Here is a 20207-nt window from a genome sequence, read left to right on the forward strand (position 1 = left end):
GCCTGCCTAACCACCTTTGTAACTTGGTTTCAGATCAACTTATATCTATCATAGGCTTCTGTGTCATGTGTTAATTTATATGTATCCAAGCATTTTCTTCTCTGTCATATGTCTCATTAGATGATCTGACATCCATTTAGGCATTTAAACCTTGAACAATATTTCTTAGTTGGTATGTAAAGCCTAGTAGCTTCCAAGATAAGTTCTTTGAATGCTTCCCATTATGAATTTGCTGTTTGTAAACATCATCAGTTGGTCCCACTGTATGGAATTTAAATACTGTCTCAGACCATCATATCGCCTTTGCGAAAGCAATAACCCTTCCCTTTACCCCTGATAGTAGTTACCTCTTGAGTAAATCCAACTTCAGCACAATGTGATCACTGCCACCTAGTGGTTTCTCCATCTGCAGATCCTTAATGCATGAAGAATCATCACTGATAATCAAATCAAGAGTATTACACCGTCTAGTTCCCTCCCGAACATGCTGATGTAGAAAACAATCATCCAATAAATCCAACTCGATAGCCTTGCTAGTGTGTGAGTGATCAACCCACAAATTCCAGTCAATATCTGGGAAATTAAAATCCCCCATTACAAGGCACTCTGATTTACTGGCCCACTCTATTTCCCTGTACAGTTTCTTATTATACTCATCAGAGTCATTAGCCCTATAACACACTCCTACTCTCAATTTTGATCTCCCAGTGCTTATGTCACACCAAACTGACTCGACACTGCACTGTCCAGCGATGTCGACTGACTAGCTTCACTTCCTTGGATTTATGTGTTTCTTAACTAATTGCATAACCCCTCCTCCCTTCCTATCCTGTCTATCCTTTCTGTAGATGTTGTACTCCCCAAATTCCAGTCCTGCATTCCTTATATCTGTGTGACACCACGTCTCTGATATCCCAACAATATCCGCCTTTGAGGCTTTGAGCAATACCTCAAATTCATCAAATTTATTTACCAAACTCCTAGCATTGGTGTACACGCAAGTATACATGCACCTGTTCTTTTTCTTGGCTATCCTAACACAACCCATGTGTTTACTTGTTCTTGCGGTACAAGTAAACATATGGGTTGTGTTAGGGTAGCTAAGAATAGAAACAGGTGCATGTATACTTACGTATATACCAATGTTAGGAGTTTGGTAAATAAATTTGATGAATTTGAGGTATTGCTCAAAGCATCAAAGGCAGATATTGTTGGGATATCAGAGACGTGGTGTCACACAGATATAAGGAATGCAGAACTGGAATTTGGGGAGTACAACGACTACAGAATGGATAGACAGGATAGGAAGGGTTATGATATTAGTTAAGAAACACATAAAATCCAAGGAAGTGAAGCCAGTCGACATCGCTGGACAGTGCAATGACTCCAAGCAGTCTGAAATATCCTGCATCTGGTTTTCCAGGCTTCTGCTCATTCCAGTAGAAGCTGTGCAAGAATCACTTTCACCTTTGCCAGTGGCTACTGTTAATTTATTAGTCTTTGTTTCCCCCCAAGCTAGCAGTTTTCTGACCCACCTAACACTGCCTCGATAGTATCAGCAAATATTCTTGCACCCTTTCTATTTAAGTGTATCCCATCCCTGTAGAAGCAGTCTCTCCTGTTAACAAGTACAGACCAGGCTGAAAAAACTTCTACCCCCTTGAGCTTTGCAAAATCTTTCCAGGGTTGAATTGATCGACATGGCTCTCATCATATACTCCCTCCTATCGTGTCTGGGCAGAATTGCAGACATTTTCGATTTCAACCCTAATTCACGGCTTTTTTTTTCAACATTAATTCTGCCGGTATTAATTCCTAGTCTTAATATCATTAGTGCCAACGTGTACAACTATATCACCTTTTGTGCCCTTAAAATCTGTATGAAGGAAGGTTGTTCCAGAAAACAGCAGTTGAATGAATAACCAAGGAAGATGAAAAGTTGGTTCTGTGAGTTTGAAGTTGGACAGCAAATGGATGTTGGCTCGTGGCGTCATGTGGTTGGATTGTTTTGAAAGAGATAGCAGCAATTATAGAAGCCAATTCAAAAGAACAGTGCCCGTGGAAAAGGCATGCAGCAGAAACAGGACATCTATGAGACTCTGTTAGAGATGAGTCATTAATTAATCTAACTGCCCTGTTCTAAATGTAATCTAGAAGCCTGAGAGAGGTTTTGAGGGCACCGTCCCAGATGGGAGAACAATATTGCATGGTAGGACAGATTTGTGATTTGTACAGTGTGAACAGCTGTTTGGAAGAAAAGTAACACCGAGAGCGAAAGAGAAAAAGTTTTTTTAGATGCAGAGGAAGCAATATTTGTAATATTCTTGTGCCAAGAGAGAGATTGGAAGTCAGAGTAATCTCCAAAAGAGATATATCACATCACCTAGAAATTGGAGTGACACCAAAGATAAGCATAGGAGCAGAAGAATCCTTTTTGCAAGATATAAGAGAAGACTGAGTTTTAGAAGGATTGAAATCAACTAAGTTGTCATTGCCCCACTGGAGAATTACTAAGTTGAATGGAGATCAGCATTAAAGATCACCAATTAAATGAAGATCAGCATTTAAGGAATTGGTACCGGATATTCGAGAAGTTGAAGCTGATTGAGCAGGGCGAGGTTTCTCCAACTAGAAAGTGGAATGCAATGTGCTATCATCAGCAAAACTATGGATAGGATTTCCGGTCAATGGAAGAAGGTCATTTATGTACAAGAGGAAAAGAATGGGTGAAAGAACTGAACCTTTGGGGGACAGCAGCATTAGTGGAGAAGTTAGAAGACAGAGAGTCATCTGCCGTCACCCTCAGTGAGCGGTCAGAGAGAACACTGGATAACCAATTACAAAAAACAGTTGGCACACCATAAGATGGAAGCTTGTTTAGAAGACCTTTATGCTGAACAAGATCAAAAGCCTTTGAGATGTCAAGAGCAACTGCTTGTGATTCACCGATCTTTTCCATTGAATTTGTCCATAAATGGGTAACACAACCTAGAATATCACCCGTGAATCAACACTGACAGAATCTATACTGGCAGTCATTGATCAGACGGAAGATTTCAAGGTAGTTTAAGAGTTGGCGGTTAATTAATTTCTCCATTACTTTAGAAAGGCGCCTCCGTAGCCAGGTGGGAAGGAGCAGCACTGCGTTGCACACGCTTCTTGATTAGACCGGGGTTCGAGCCCGTCACCACCAAATACTGAAGATGCGGAAAGGTCAGGGAATGACCACCGCATATCCCGGAGCAATAGGGCCTTAGTTGCTAATGCTCCTAAAAACCAAATAACAAACAATTACTTTAGAAAGAGTAGAAGTAATTGCAACGGGACGATAATTGGATGGGAGGGATTTGTCACCCTTTTTTGGAAATGGCTGGATATGAGCAAATTTCGAAGCAGAAGGAAAACCACCTTTGGAATAAGAAAGTGAAAAAAGGTGGCAAAGAACAGGAATAAGTTAAGGAGCATGGGTTTTGACAACAAGTGGAGAAATACTATCAGGACCTGGAGCTTTCTTAGCATCTAGATTGGTCAAAATCCTTCTGATATTCTTTTGATGGAAGGTCACAGGAGGCATTGAATAGAGCATGCTGGGAATGGTGGGAGGTGTTTTACCAAGATCCTTAATACATGAGTTGGAAGAAAAATAGGATGCTAGCAGGTCAGCTTTATCCTTGGCTGAAGTGACAACAGAACCATCTGGTTTGGACAGAGGTGGGAGTAGAGGTGGGCAAAATTTGCGGCCAATAGCTTTGGCAAGACACCAGAATGCTCGGCTACCATTAGGGTAAGAAGCAAGTTTTCTTCTCTTAGCCTGTTCAAAAATTAGTTTGGATTGATTAATAACTGCTTTACAATTGTTGTGAGCTCTGATGTAGGCAGAAAATGAAACTGAAGAATTGGAAACAAGCCAATTACGATATGCAACATTCTTTTCTTGAACAGCCTTAGCACATTTATTGGAAAACTAAGGTTTAGATAAAGGACGAGATTTTAAGGTTTAGGGTGGAATAAAGGATTCCATCCCTGCAAGAATAATTTCACTGACATGATCTGAACAAACGTTAACATCAGGAGTTTTGAAACAGTAATCTGACCGAGGAAAAGAAATCTTGCAGGTCATCCCATTCTGCATTATTGTAATGCCAAACAACACGAGGTTTGGAATAGCCATGAGATAAAGGCTCCATCGGAGAAGAGACAGTCACCAAGTTGTGATCTGAGGTGCCTAATGGACTTTGACCATGTACTTAGTAGGTTTTTTGTGAGAAAAAGTTCGAGGGTGTTGGCTGTATGGTTAGGATTGTCCAATATTCTGGTAGGTAAATGAATAATCTGTGCAAAGTCATTAGTAATTGCAAAAGCCTCAGCATCACGACCAACTGGGTCTGTGTGATAAGAAAACGTAAGCCAGCTGCAGGTGTGAACATTAAAATCACCAAGAAAAATTACCTCACAGTTAGGAAAGTTAGACTGGAGAAAGTCACATTGCAAAGAGAGGAAATCAAAGAGTTTCAAGTGATTAGTGGAGTTGAGAGAATGGTAGAGACAACATTTGAATTTGACAATATGAGGTGGAGAGAGATTTTAAGCCAGAGTAGATTGAAAAGAGGAGATTCCAAAATAACAAGTCTCTGACAGGGAATATCAGAACGGACATATGCACAAGTATCACCTTTGAGGTGAAAGGTATCATTCAGCGAAAAATTTTGCCAACTGAGATAAGCAGTGGTTGAATCAACCGATAACTGAGATACTGTCAGAAAAAGTACGTGGTATTTGCCGGACTGTGAGTGGTAATGGACATCATTGAGATTAAAACTGAGGCCACATATATTTTGGAAATGAACTAAGAAGTGTTTGGGAGGTTTAGATCTTTTCGCAGATAAGTGTGCTGTATTAGTTTGACAATTCGTGGTGTATTCAATAGTAAGAAAAAGTGGAGGGGCATGCTGTATGAAGTAATGAAATTTGGATATGCTGAACACATGGTAAGAATATAGCCAAATCCTTAAGATAACGTGGCCTTGACAATGCTCCCCACATACACACTACTTGTACTACCTCCAGTCACTATCTGGCAGAGTAGAGGTAGCAAGATTATACGCTAGCTGATCCAGAAGCCTCCTAGAGGGTTACCAATAATTATCAAAGGACATCAATCATACTGCATAATGGAAGAGATGGGGGAGAGTTGACTGGAACTTTGCTCTGGAGACTAAACATGGGTTCCACCACTTAAAGCCTCCAATAAGCAAAGTGGTGGTATTGAACCAGTTTATGAGAGTCATCTACCACATAGTATTGCCTGGAAACACAGAGGGGTAGCATTCCTTGTGTGGTGTGGGCACCACACCTCAACCCCTGCTTATGTTGGTTCACATCTGAGTGGTCACCCACAGTGTGCTTGTTATACCCAGGATCACTAACAGATCCACCATCGTGAAGGTGCAAGCACAGGATCTTACTATCACAGACTGTCCCTACTTCGTCGATATTAGGTCCACTTAACTTGAGTGTCATCCGAATATCAGTTCCATCAGCGTTTTAGACTGCCATGTAGCAAGCACAGCTTGTCTGGCATATCTAATAGAATTTCTGTGACAGCATCAAGGACCTCAAGGACTACAGTGGGCTCAGACAGTTTTTAAATTCTATACAGTGGGATCAACTGATGATGTTACCAATGGCGAATTTTAAATGGGAAGCCTTCAGGGACTTAATCTTGGAGGCTACTAAGCTCTTCATACCAAATAAGAAATACTGTTCAAGGTTCAGGGGTGCCTCTGTAGCAGGTAGGCAGGAGCAGCAGTGCATGGCACACGCTTCTTGATTAGACCAGGGTTTGAGCCCGTTACCACCAAATACGGAGGATGTGGAAAGGTCAGGGAATGACCACCGCATATCCCCGGAGCAATATGGCCTTAGTTGTTAATGCTCCTAAAAAAAAAACAAAAAATTCAAGGTTCAGGCCTAAATGGATGTCAGATGAACTAATGAGACTCGTGGCAGAGAAGAACAATGCATGGGATGCATAAAAATTATCAGGCAACACAGAAGCCTTTGGCAGATATAAGCTAGTCTGTAATCAAGTCACAAAGGAGGTTAGGCAGCCAGATTACAAAAAATCTTTGGCAAAGGATGCAAAGAAAAACAGCAAAGAGTTTTTACTTATGTAAACTCTAGAAGGAAGGTGATGAATCAGATTGGTCTACTTAACATAGATGGTTCAACTTTTGATGATCCTATTCAAGTAGCTGATAAACTGAATGAGTATTTTGCATCTACATTCACACATGAGGAGTTATTCAAGGAGGGGGAATGCCAGAAGTTTATCAAACTCTAACAGGGAGCTAAGTGATTTTGTAATAACTGAGAACAAAGCTATAAAAAAGGCACCTGGGGTGGATGGGATCTATCCAGTTATATTGAAGGAGGCCGCGAGGGAAGTTAGCAAACCCTTAACCATAATTATGAGAGCATCCTTAGATTCATGGGAGATCCCCATGGACTGGAGATGTGCAAATGTGTGCCCAATTCACAAACAGGGTTCAAAGGGTGACACAAAATAATTATAGACTTATTAGTTTAACTTCTGTTCTGTGGAAAATAATGGAGTCACTGGTTTACGAGGTAATACAGGATCACGTAGACTAGTCTGCAGTAATAGTTCAGACACAGCATGGGTTTGTTAAGGGGAAGTCTTGTCTGACCAATTTGATTGGATACTGTGATGTGGTCACAAAGGAACTGGATGCAAAAAATAATTTTGATATCATATACTTGGATTTCAGGAAAGATTTTGATACTGTTGCACATGGAAGACTTCTGTACAAATTGGAGCAGTATGGCATTAAGGACAAGTTGCTGCAATGGAAAATAAGGGGTGGTTGAGTGGGAGACTGCAGAGAGTGGTAATAAATGTACACTGCTCTAAGTGGAGTAATGTTATTAGTGAAGTCCCCATATAAATGTGGGAAGAAGGCGAAGATAAAGAAGAAGAAATGAAGTCCCCCAGCGTTCAGTGCTGGGCCCATTGTTGTTTTGTGTATTTATCAGTGATATCGATGATGGTATGTATCAGGCTTAGTGTCCAAGTTTGCAGATGATACCAACGTTGGGAGGGTTGTTAATGGCATTAAAGATAGTTTACTACTGCAAAGGATCTAGAAAAGTTAGGTAGATGGGCTGAGAATTGGCAAATGAAGTTTAACATTGACAAATGCAAAGTACTGCATATGGGCAGCAGTAACCCAAGAGAAACGTACCAAATATGTTGTTTTACACTCAGGGAGGTGGAGAATGAAAAAGACCTGGGGGGATTATGCAGTCAGATATGAAGTTCTCTGAGCAGTGCAGATGGGCTGCCAGAGCAGGTCATGGAAAATTGTCAATGGTATTTAGGAATTTTGCTGTCAGAGACTAGGAGGGGATTATTGTTTTTTATACGGCAATGGTCAGGCCATACCTTGAATACTGTATGCAAGTCTGGGGGCCTCATTTTAGGAAGGATGTAGAGTTGCTAGAATGAGTAGAGAGAAAGGCAACAAAGATTGGTGAGAGGAACAAAGGGGGTGCGCTTATGAAGGAAGGCTAAAGTTCTGCAAGTGCAGCCTCTGGATAGTAGCGAGGTGACCTGATTGAGGTGTATAAGGCTTTGAATAGTTTGAGCAGGCTCAGTGCTGACAGGATACCTCCGCTTGCTCAGACTAAGAACCTGAGCGCGCATAGATTCAAATTGAGGAAAGACAGTTGTAGAATAGATGTGCGGAAGTTTGCTTTTAGCCAGCGGGTAGCTGATAGCTGAAACTGGCATCCCCATCTGTTGTTGTGGAAGTTGATAGCTTAAATAAATTTATGGCTGAACTAGACAAACATTTGGAGTGACCGGATGGGTGAAATGGGAAGGTTTTTTTTTTTTTTTTTTTTCCTTTGGCTAATGCTATATAAGCTTGTTTTCTTGCATCAAATGCCTCAACTAATGCTAATGTTATTGTTCTGCAGCTCTCTTAAATGTAATTTCATCAGCTGATTGTGGATCTTTTCAGGCTGTTGAAAAATATTTGCCTTAAGTACAGTCGGACCTGTCTTTAATGAACTTCCATATGGCAACTTTTTCTATTTAGTGAATTTTTTTGGTTCCCCCTTGGTCATTACATTGAAAATAGTTTCCGTATAATGATGAAAATTTCCATATAACAAAAAAAATCCCCTCTGGTGTGGCATGGGCATGCCATACTGCCTAGCAGGGGTCATCTCCTCTGTTGACCACTTACTTCTACTTCTACCCCCCCCCCAGTCTTCAGCCTCCCCTCCCTCCCACTTTTATCTTTCATCTAACGTATAGCCCACACGTCTAAATTTAATAACAACAAAATTCTGCCCGACCTATTAGGCCTTTTAACGCATCTCTCTAGCATTCAACCCCAACCAGTGATTTGCTAACAGCAACCTTATTAAGAATAAACGTCAAACGCGTATATATATATATATATATATTTTTTTATTATTATTTTTTTTTTACTTTTTTTATTATTATTTTTTAAAATTTATTTATTTTATTTTTTTTACTTTTTTTATTATTATTTTTTAAAATTAATTAATTAATTTATTTTTTTCTTTTAGGTCCTAGCCACTGAAATCCTAGGAAACTATGTGGCAGGACCTGCCGGAGCAACTTGTCATGATTCTGGACACCCGGCTAGCCTTCATGTGGCGAGGTATGGGCAACGTCGGGCCCCACTAGGGGCCTGGCGGCCAATAAGCCGGACAAACAATGGGCACAACAGATCACACTGCACAGACATGGCCCACACACTTTCAAGTCTCTGGCTTGACAGTGTACTGTCCTCGATACAGTGAACACACACAGAGATGGGAGAAATCCCAGGCACCGTCTGACATGAACATACCTTATACCTTATTATATAACAAACTTATTTCGAGAGAACTGGGATGCATTGTTTACCTCTGCCCTTTAGGCAATAGAGGTAAACAATGTTGTAGAAAGCATGAATTAAGTGCTAAAAGGATTAAGAATCAAGAGGTAAAACATTCCACAATTTAGTGGTGCCCATAAAATCTATACAACCCCTCTCTACTGTACAGAGAATTAGCACTTATCAACTGCTATCCATGGAGAGAGAGAGAGAGAGAGAGAGAGAGAGAGAGAGAGAGAGAGAGAGAGAGAGAGAGAGAGAGAGAGAGAGAGAGAGAGAGAGAGAGAGAGAGAGATTTTCCTTTAACCCAGCAATCTGTTGTTTCGCAGAGACGAGTCATCCACACTTTCGCTAAATTTCACCTGTCTCTGTTTTACATTGTAGGTACAAGTGGTCCCTAAATCTGTTTTGTTTTAGCTGCTGTGCAAGTAACCTTACAATGTCTAAAAGGAAATCCTTGAGCGTAGTGGAAAAGTGGAAGTGCTTAATAGTACAGATCAATCGTTAAAAAAAACAAGAAATCACTTTAAAACCCGCCAATAGTGTGTCACCCATTCTGAAAAACCTTGTTTCGATTCTCAAACTGTTGGAGGATATTGAACCCAGTCAAAAGCGTGAGAAATTATGTCCGTATGAAGATGTAGACGAAGCTGTTTTTAAGTGGGTGAAGTTTACTTGAAACCAAAACATGCCGATATCAGGGCCATTAATAAAAGAAAAGGCTATGGAGTATGCATCTTTCCTGGGGCATAAAACATTCCAAGCTAGATCTGGTTGGCTGGACAAATTTAAAAAACACCATGGCTTACTGGAAAAAGTTATTTCTGGTGAAAGTGGAGTTGTGATCAAAGAAATCTGTAAGACTGTACCCATTGGAAAGAAACAGTTTTGAAAAAAAATTATGGAGGACTATGAGCCCAAAGACATATTCAACGTTGATGTAACTGGTCTATTTTTTAAATGTTTGCCAAGCAAGACACTTACTTTTAAACGTGATAAATGTTTACGTAGTAAAAATAGTAAGGAGGGAATTAGTCTTGGTTGGTGCAAATATGCTGGTAATGAAAAACTGAAGCTTTTGGTAATAGGCAAAAGCAAACAACTCTGATGTTTCAAAGGAGTAAAATCATTAGAGTTGGACTAAACTACAGCAAAAAACCTTGGATGACAAATCAAGTTTTTGAACAGTGGATTTTAAATTTCGATTAAAAGATGAAGGAAGAAAACAGAAAAATCATGTTGATTGTTGACAACTGCCCTGCCCACCTTCACTCAATAATTTCAAAACTTACAAGTGTGAAGCTTGTTTTCTTTACTCTGAGTATATCATCTAAACTGCAGCCAATGGACTGAGGCATTATCAAGAATTTGAAAATGCACTACCGAAGGCACATACTGAAAAAAATTACACTGAGAATAGAAACCAACCAATTTATAGATTCTGTTATAGATTTGCAGATGTGCCTATCAGAGTTGGTGAAAGTGTGGAGTCAAGATGTGACAGAAACAATGATTAAGAATTGTTTTGCAAAAGCAGGTTTTGCTTAAACACCAATTAACAGTGATGAGCAGGATGAACTAGTGCAAGACATTGAGCAATCTTGAGAAGAACTCCAAGCGAGAGGCTTGATCAATGGAGAAATTGTTCTTGACAAACTTTTAGGAGTTTATAATGTTGTCACAGTAGCCATATCTGAGAATATCTGAGTGACTCCAATATTTTGAAGAGTATTCAAAGAACTAATGACAATATCGATGATGAATTGGATGAAAATGAGGGTAATATTTAATCTTCCGAACATGAATTGTTGGTAGCATTTGAAACTTTACGTTGAAGCCTTCAGTGTGAAGAAAATGTGCCAAAAAATATATTTGAACGTTTAAACAAATGCCAACATTTTTATGAACGATGTAAAATCCAGTGTACAACAAAAAAAATATTGTGTACATCATGAAATTGATGTACACAATATTTTTATATTGTGTACATCATGAAAGTAGTTATTTCTTAATATGTATGTATTAATAAATGAATTGTTTTAAAATGTTAGAAAATGTATTAATTTCCAATGAATTTTTCTGATTTATTTCCCATCTTTTACTATATTTCTGAATGTTAAATTACAGTATTTTTCATTGTTGGAATGGTCATATTTCTTTATAACAAAATTTCTATTTAACAAGTTTTTTCAATTGAACAATCGATTTCGTTATATAGAGGTCCGATCGTATTTCCTGGATCATACTGTGGCATTCTATACCAGATAACACATCTGTCATAGCTTCTTGTTACAAAGTGGAAATATTAGTTGACATATGTATGAGCAGATGTTAACTAAAATACCATGAGCAGTATTTATTGCAAGAAGAAAACAGGACTTTTATAACCTAGTAGATCATGTGAGGATCTTCACATACCTTGAAAGTGTATTGGGAGTAAACTGTAAATATATTTTTATGATGTGAATGCAAACAGATGTTTCTCTAGTTTTTGTTTATTTCATATTGTGACAAGTGTATTATAGTATGACCTGGAATGGTGATGTTGTTTTCAAAAACTTCAAATAGTTTTTGAAGATATCATCAAAAACTTTTATTTCATATTGTGCTCAATATTTATAATTGAACACAAATGGAATATTGAGCACATATTGAGCTCAGTATTTCCTATTGAGCAAAAGTGGAACATAGAATCTGCAATGATGATGTTTTCATCATTGCATATTCTATTTGCTTCGATTCTATTCTATAATGAAAATATTTGCTTCCATACTCCAAAGTCCTATGGAAAATATGAAATGACTTAATATACAACTGCAATTTGGGGATCAGGTTGACTCTCAGAAACAAGATTCTTTCCCATTCTTTTCATGTTGCATACTCAACTTTAACTACCGGTAATTCTGAAAAAAAGGTTTTTCTAATAACTAATAATTATTAAATGAACAAGTGAGTGCCAATCATTATTTTAGTTCCTAGTAAATCACTGAAGTAAGTGAAATGGCATTGTTTTTGTTAAATCTCATATTGTGAATGCCTTCACACTGAGTTGTCATGACATTGAACTAGCTTGAGTAAGCAATGCTTCGCCAGTAGAGAAGATTAATGTTGCTCATTCTTGGCAGATACCACCACCATCTATTCTACAGATGTAGAATAGATATGCGGAAATTTGCCTTTAGCCAGCAGGTGGTCAATTGCTGGAACAAACTTTCATCTGTCGTTGTGGAAGTTGATAGGTTAAATAAATTTAAGGAGGAACTGGACAAACATTTAGAGGGAATTGTTTTGTAATTTTTTTTTTTTTGCTGATGCTGCATAAGCTCATACACCTGCTTTCTTGCATCATATGCTACCACCACCACCACCACCACCACCACTACTACTACCCACTAATGAGAAGCCAACAAACTTTGAAATGGTGCTACCTAGGTGGTGATGTTTGCTGAGAATGCGTAACCTTAGTCTTCTCTACTGGCGAAGAATTGGTTATTCGAGGTAGTGCAATATCATGGCAACTTGTTGTGAAGGCATTCACAATATGGGAGTAACAAAAAAAATGTCATTTCACCTACTTCAGTGATTATTGTGAACTAAAATGATGCTTTTCACTGTTGTTTGTCTTGTAAATTTACCATAGTCTGAGGCTTTCAGCTCTAAACCCCTTTTTTAGTCTCAAATAATTATTAATTAATAATTAATATATATATTTTTTGTTTTAACTAATTATTGATACAGTAATACCCCGACTTACACTACCCCGACTTACGCGAACTCGGAGTTACGCGGTTCTTGATTTTTTCGTTTGGCAACGCTGCCGCCCACTATCTTCAAGGTCGTTTTTCATATGTTATCGATATACGGTGCGACGGCGGAGATTGAGAGCGAAAGATGAACAAAATTCAACTTTGCTGCTTTTATGTTTTTTATATCAGTGAAGGGGAAACACATTTCACCATAATAACGTAAAAACCAACACAATTCCAGCTATCGGTATAATCGCAAATGCAATTAGATCGAGTTTACTACCAGTTTATAACAAATTCCACTAGCAGAAACGCAACTGGATTTTTATTGTTTTATGGTAGTAACCCCTAGAAATGTGAGGTGTTAATAGTGTATCTCTGCCTTTATGGTGTTGTTTATTCAGTTGCTACATGTGTGCAGCTTTGTTTATGCCTATCAAGCGTGCTCCTCATTTTGTAATTGTGCTTTATTCCCTAAAAATGAGTAAAATACTTAATTAAAATGTGCGAAAAGGAAGCGTCCTGGTGAAGATACTGCAGATTCAGAGAGAAAAAGAAAAGCAATTATCGATAAACAGAGGCGGACTGGATCAAAAATTCTTACCCGGGAAAATTTATAGTGGCCTTACACTATGGTTTCTGGCCAAAATCACACTGGCCCACCGGGGTTTCCCCGGTAAGGCTTATGGCCAGTCCGCCTCTGTCGATAGAGAAAAAATATGAAATTGTGAAACGCTTTGAGCGAAATGAAAGACCATGTGATAATGCACGTGCTACAGGCCTAAATGAAGCAACGGCGAAAAGCACATGACAATTGCAAACTTGACAGGTTGAAAATTGAAAAGGGCTTAAAAATTTTAGAAAACATAGACTCCAACGAAGAACGCGTTATAGCTACAAATCAAGGAATAAAAAAATTATTAGCTTGCTACGAAGAAATTCTGCGTGAAAAAAAGGAACGCGCTGTGTCGTCAGACGAATTTGTTAGATTTTATGAAGCCATCGACATCGAAATAACTTTTTAACGTAAGTCATTTGTTTTTTTAATACATATTTTGTATTAATATGTATAAAGAACTGCAAATTTATTAATATTTTTCTTCTAAACTAGTGTTTTTGTTAGTCCTTGGTCCCAATTAAGCAAAATTTATATGTATTTATATGCAAAGTTTTACCCCGACTTACGCGAATTCGACTTACGCGATTTTCGTCGGACCCACCTATCGCGTAACTTCGGGGTATTACTGTATTATATGTCAATAATTATTAGTTAATAAAAGTTGGAAAAGGCTGATGTAACTGTTAGAAAACTACTTTTTGTTTTTGCGTTTTAATTGATTTATGGCCTAGGAAATTCTATTCTTTATGAAGTAATTTCATCTTTTCCATGATAATGTGATTTTTCAGTCATTTGGAAAATGCTATTTTCCAAATGTGTTTTATTGCTATTTAAGAAGTTTTTGAAAGCTTCAATAATTGCAAGATTTGTATTTCACTCTTATTTAATAGAAAAAATAAAAATTAGAGAAATATCTGGTTACATTCACATTGCAAAAATAAATATTGTGATATACTCCCAATATATATTCCTAATATGCTTTCAAGGTTAGTATGTGAAGATCTGCATATGATTTCTTAGATAGCAAAGTTTTATTTTCTTCTTTTTTTCAATAATTACTGCTTATGTTATTTTAATGACATGCGCTCATTATATTATTTGACCAGGGCAAAAAACGTTTAGTATAAATAATGATAAATTCCTATATCAGAAGAAATGTGAACTGAGTAAAGTGATGTTTCCATGCATTTTGTGCATGGAAACATCACTAGGAAAAAAATAAAAATAAATATACATATAAATTATATAAATAATACTTAAAAGGGGTTACACTGCCATAGCAATCATCATCAGGTAGTACTACAACCATCATAGTCTGTCCGTGCCATAGTGTTTCATACATTCCTTCTAATGCTATAAGGTATTAAATATGAAAGACAAATTAGTATAAATTTGAAATAAGCATTAGTAGAATGGTAGACACACAAGTTTTAATAGCAAATAGAAGATATATGAAAAAATGTTTAGTAGATGGCCCATACTTACAAGTTAAAGAAATCATCTTAAGGTTAAAAGATGTAATTTACAGCAATATAGGTAAAGGAAAAACAAATTATCAAATGATATACCAGAGAGAAGTGAAGTCATCCCCACTCTCCCTCAAAGGCAGGGAATACATGTAATATATATTTAATAGAGAAAATAGAGTCATGCAACTGAAGAACACAGTTGTCAGTTTCATGTCTCCATTACTGGATATGCTTGATGCATACATGCTTTGGTCCTGATTTCAAAAGTTGTTCTTTACATTTCCACCTCCTAAATCCATAATGATGTCATCACCTTATGAGGTTTGTTTGATGTTTTGCTTATTAAAAACTTGATCATGTTTAATATTCTGATCATGACTAATATGCTAATATGCTTGATCATGACTAATATGCTCAATGCTGATGGGATTCTTCCTCTTGCTCAGAATAATCATCTGAGAGGGCATAAATTCAAATTGAGGAAACACAGATGTAGGATAGATGTGTGGAAGTTTGCCTTTAACCAGCGGGTAGTTGGCTGGTGGAACAGACTTTCATCCTTTGTTGTGGAAGTTGATAGCCTAAATAAATTTAAGGCTCAGCTGGACAGGTATTTGGAACGAATGGAGGGGTGAAATGGGGGCGGGTGTTTTTTTTTTTTTTTTTTTTTGGCTGATGCTGCATAAGCTTGCTTTCTTGCATCATGTGCTTCTACTAATACTAAAAATGCTAATGTTGGACATTTATGGATTTTGGATTTCTGTTTACTTGTTCATTATTGACTGTTAGAATTTAGTTTCTGTCTGCATAATTTACCTTCAAACTGCACTATATTCTTTTAGGTCCAATGAATCATATGTATTCTAATAATTGATCATGTTCATTGCTCTAAAATATAGTTTATTTCTAACCATTGGAAGTATAATTGACTTCTAATCTTTAATATACTTCTTATAATATACTTAGTTAAGTATTGGCATGAATTATTGAACAGTTCTTACTTTTGAATTATATGGCATTACTTGTATTTTGTATGATACACTCTGCACTTATTGCTTTCATTTTCATATGCTGATATCCAGTGCTTTTTTTTGAGACGGTACACAACAGTATGTCGTACCAGCACCATTATTAACAGTGACTTGTGACATTTGGATGCTGTACACTTCGAAATTTGTAATATTCCATAAATTTTTTCGCATGTTTACCTACTTTTAAATAAACTTAAAGTTATTTAACTAAATTTGCATCTCACTGTCTATTGTTAAGATATCTACTATATAAAGCTTTATAACCATTTTTAGAGTTCTAAATTACTCAGTTGGACCACTTTTAGAGTGATTTGTTTTTGAATCTCCTTGGAAATTACATTCAAAATAGTTTCAGTTGAGTGAAGAAAATTTTTATATAACGACAGCTTAGGAGAGACTTAACTGCATACACAATGTTCGCACTTTTGACCTTCAGGCAATTCAAGAAATTAGTGCTACTGCTAAGCAAGAATTGAGAGAGCTAAAGGGATTACCATTCTTCAACAAACTGATGGGCGCCTCCGTAGCCAGGTGGGCAGGAGCAGTAGTGCGTAGCACACAATTAGACCGGGGTTTGAGCCCATGACCACCAAATACGGAGGATGTGGAAAGGTCAGGGAATGACCACCGCATATCCCGGAGCAATATGGCCTTAGTTGCTAATGCTCCTAAAAACCAAATAACAGCAACAACAACAACAACAGAACTGATGGGGGCACCCATGGCTATGCCGTGGATCTGCCTAAACAGTCACTGAACATGACCACACTACAGGTCAGACACAGGCTGAGGGCAGCACAAATGTCTTCAGCGGATAGTGAGGTTCTATTGGGCAGGGTAGGATCACTGTACAATAGTTGTCTGGTGCATGTGATGGTTTGTTGAACTGGGAACGAAGTGAACAAAGACACAACATCAAACAAGGCTATGACTTGGTCTTCAGAGATGATAAGGTTTGAAATCAGGTGTTGTAATTCTCCACTGTTCGAGACTGTACGGTGTTGTCTACAAGAGGTGATAGCAGTCTGCCGATAAACTTTGATAGTTCATACATTGGGGAATTGCAACAAGAGACAATTGGTCACAAGAGGATGCCCGGCTTATGTACTTTTGGCAGTCCATAAAACTGGAGAAGTTGCATGTAGTTGCCAGCACATAGTTTTAGAAATCTTGGATTTAACCAGCTATAAACTAGGCTGTTGACACTGGCCTCCCATCGCTCCAAGATCTTGATGGGGGGGTCATGCACTAGTTCATAAACAGTGGCATCTTGTAGGAGAGATAAGGCTTTATCCTGGTATTTGGACCGATTGAGGCCCACAGTACGACGTCCCTTATCAACCGGTAGAATGACAGTGGAGTCGTCTCTCCTAAGTGAAGTGAGTTGGGAGCAGAAACCTGACTGCGGCTGAGGGTAGAGCCAACTGGACAAGCACATTGTAAGATTAATGCGGCTTTGAAATGAATAATGACAAATGAAATAATGAAATAAATGACATGTCTACCTCAGGTAGACCTGTCAAAGATGCCTCTATTCCCACGGCAAGTTCTGTGATGGGAGGACTCCCAGGTAACACGGCAAACTTCATTCTGAGGGCGAGGAGTTCCACTTCTTCACTGGTTAAGTGTTTATCATTCAAATTCACGACAAAGCAAGAGTCGTCTAGTGCAGAGGCTCTCTGTGCATGACTGGTGGTGTGGGCCTATCGAAGCAAATTGTTGAGCTTTCTTGCTGCTGCGACCGATATAAGTCAATTTGTGGACTGCCTGAGAACATAAGGTCTGGATAACACTAGAAAATATAGAAGGAAAGAAACCGAGTTCAAGGATGAATACAGCTTTGCTGGCGGAGGCTCTCTGTAGATCTTGATGTAGGCATCCAATCCAGATCTGTAGGGTCTTTAAGCCGAAATTACGGCAGGCACGTTGCATTCAATCATGAGGGAACGGTGCTTTGTAGCAAAAGCTTTTGGAATAATATTTCAGAAGAATAATGACTTTCAAAGTGAACAAATTAGTGCATCATCTCAATTGGCAGAAGCTCCAGTCAGTATGGCAGTACAATAGATTTTCCTAATGGTGGCTCATATGCAGTGAAAAATTAAAATAAAGCAGCTGAAAGCAATGTGAAGCATGAGAAATGCCAATGTAATGCTCATATTACCTTTGTATTACCCATTTTTCCTTTTTTTTTGCACTACTACCATATTTGGTAGGTTATGTTATATGGCACTAGTAAGGATTCAGCCAGCTGACAATGCATATGACACAGATACTGTAATTAGTACGGTGATACAATAGTTTGCATAATGGTATCCTTTATTGAGAAAAAAATAAAAACATAGCAGTTGAACGTATTCATAAAGCAGTGACGAACCACTAACAGAGAGTAAGTTAAATAAGATTAAAGTAAGAAAGAAGCTATATGAATGCTTTCAGCTGCTATATATTTTACTTTTTCACTGATTTGTTTAATGTTGAAATAGTTGATTCTACAGCTGTTGTTGCTTTGTGGCTTTCCAGTGAGATGGGGGGGGGTGCTCAGTGGTCAGTCTATTTTAATTTATTTTTGCTTCATATTACTGGTCATGTTGCGGTAGGTTTCGGTTCTCCTGTATAGTGATATTTCACATAATTCAGTCATGAGTGCCATCAGCCAGGGAAGGAAGGATGCTAAATTTATTTCAGTTGCCTATCAACTTTTAAATTATTTTATGAAAGTTATCCATCTTTATTCTTAATTTAGTTTGCTCCATCTTTCATTTCTATTTTAATGGACTGGTTTTCATTGTTTTTGGTGCTTACTTCACTTGCCAATTATGTTAATATATTCTTGATTTATATACCTTAATTTTGTTTTAGTTTTTATAATAATTAATTAAATTCACTGAACACAAAAGCAGGAGTGAACTGGCTGAAACACTGGTTGAAATGTGTGCTTTAATTGTAACTTATATCAAAAAAGTAGTATGCTTGATGAGCGTCGTGATAGCTTCACTGAATCCCCCTCATGCTTAAGAGGGATTCTGTGCACAGTAGCAGAGTATTTGCTGATTTCCAATAATACAGATTTACAATAAAATAGTCAAATCATTATTGCATTAGTATTACTTACTTTCAAATATCAAAGGAATAGGAGAAATACAAAGATGACAAAAGATCAGTGAAAGCTGAATTAAGATTGGTAAAAAATATTGATTGATAAGTTATAGGTAAGGGGATTTGCAATGTTATTTCATTACATACATATATACTTAATTTTATTAACTTAATGTTTGGCATTTCGTTTCTTTGTCTTGGATTTTAAATATTTAAGTAAATTACTTATTATTATTTTTTTTTTTAACAGAAGCTCACAGACTTGGGAAGAACTTGCTCATTCAATGGATAATGAAGCTAGTCTTCATAGGTAATTCTGACAATTTTTTGCCTTTTATTAATATAATAAACTATTAATTTCTGTGTATAAGTTATAAATCATTGGTAAATATATGAATGTGTAGGAATTTTAATTATTAATTGCACATTTAAATACAGTTGAAGCTCTTTATAACAACTCTCTTTTTAACATCCCAACACGTTATAACGTCCTGTGCAGTTGATCCTGGCCAATTTCTCATTAACCTAATGCTATTTTACATTCAGTGTAACGACATTGAAAATAAAAGGATTTCTCTATAGCGACCATAAATTTCTACCTCTTAATCTGAGTGTTTACTTTTTTTATTGCAATATTCATGTTTAAAAATGACAGAATACTTCAAATATATTGAAGTAAGTGATGAGCTTGTAGCCTGAATATGAGATATCATTTATTAAGATTTCCCACACTATTTTCTCATAGTATATGATGAAATGAACATTGGCTAGAAGTTTAGCATTAGCATTACTAGAGGCGTATGATGCAAGAAAGCAAGCTTATGCAGCATCAGCCAAAAAAAAAAAAACGCTCCCATTTCACCCCTCCATTCATTCCAAGTGCATGTCCAGCTCAGCCTTAAATTTATTTAGGCTATTAGCTTCCACAACAAAAGATGGGCCGACCGGGCTAGCCGAATGGGTAAAGTACCTGCCCGGCAACCCAAAGGTCGCGGGTTCGATTCCCGCCTCGGGCTTGGATCAAAGTACTGCAAAAACCTTGGGAGGTGCAATATGGCCACAGAAGCCGATGCGCCAACAACTACCAAATCAAAAAAAAAAAAAAAAAACAAAAGATGGAAGCCTGTTCCACCAATCAACTACCCGCTGGCTAAAGGCAAATTTCTGCACATCTATTCTACAACTATCTTTCCTCAATTTGAAATTTATTAATTTCAAATTGTTAATTTCATTAGTTAGAGTGTATGTTTATTGGTATGGCTCCAAGAAAGCAGATAGCTTTGCCAATTGCAGATAAAATTAGGATT

General features: G+C 37.5%; 1 protein-coding gene across 1 annotated transcript in view; it reads left to right on the forward strand.

Annotated features, from left to right (window-relative positions):
* The window catches only part of LOC150090932 (nostrin-like), a 133874-nt gene that overhangs the window by 66986 nt on the left and 46681 nt on the right, over positions 1–20207 (forward strand). Inside the window, exon 4 of the mRNA XM_090378105.1 lies at positions 19151–19210. Coding sequence (XP_090234231.1) covers positions 19151–19210 — 60 coding nt within the window. The remainder of the gene's footprint in view (positions 1–19150; positions 19211–20207) is intronic.

This window comes from Mastigoproctus giganteus, chromosome 1 (genome assembly GCF_048544385.1).
Source record: "Mastigoproctus giganteus isolate SK-2022 chromosome 1, ASM4854438v1, whole genome shotgun sequence".
Taxonomy (NCBI): Eukaryota; Metazoa; Arthropoda; class Arachnida; order Uropygi; family Thelyphonidae; genus Mastigoproctus; species Mastigoproctus giganteus.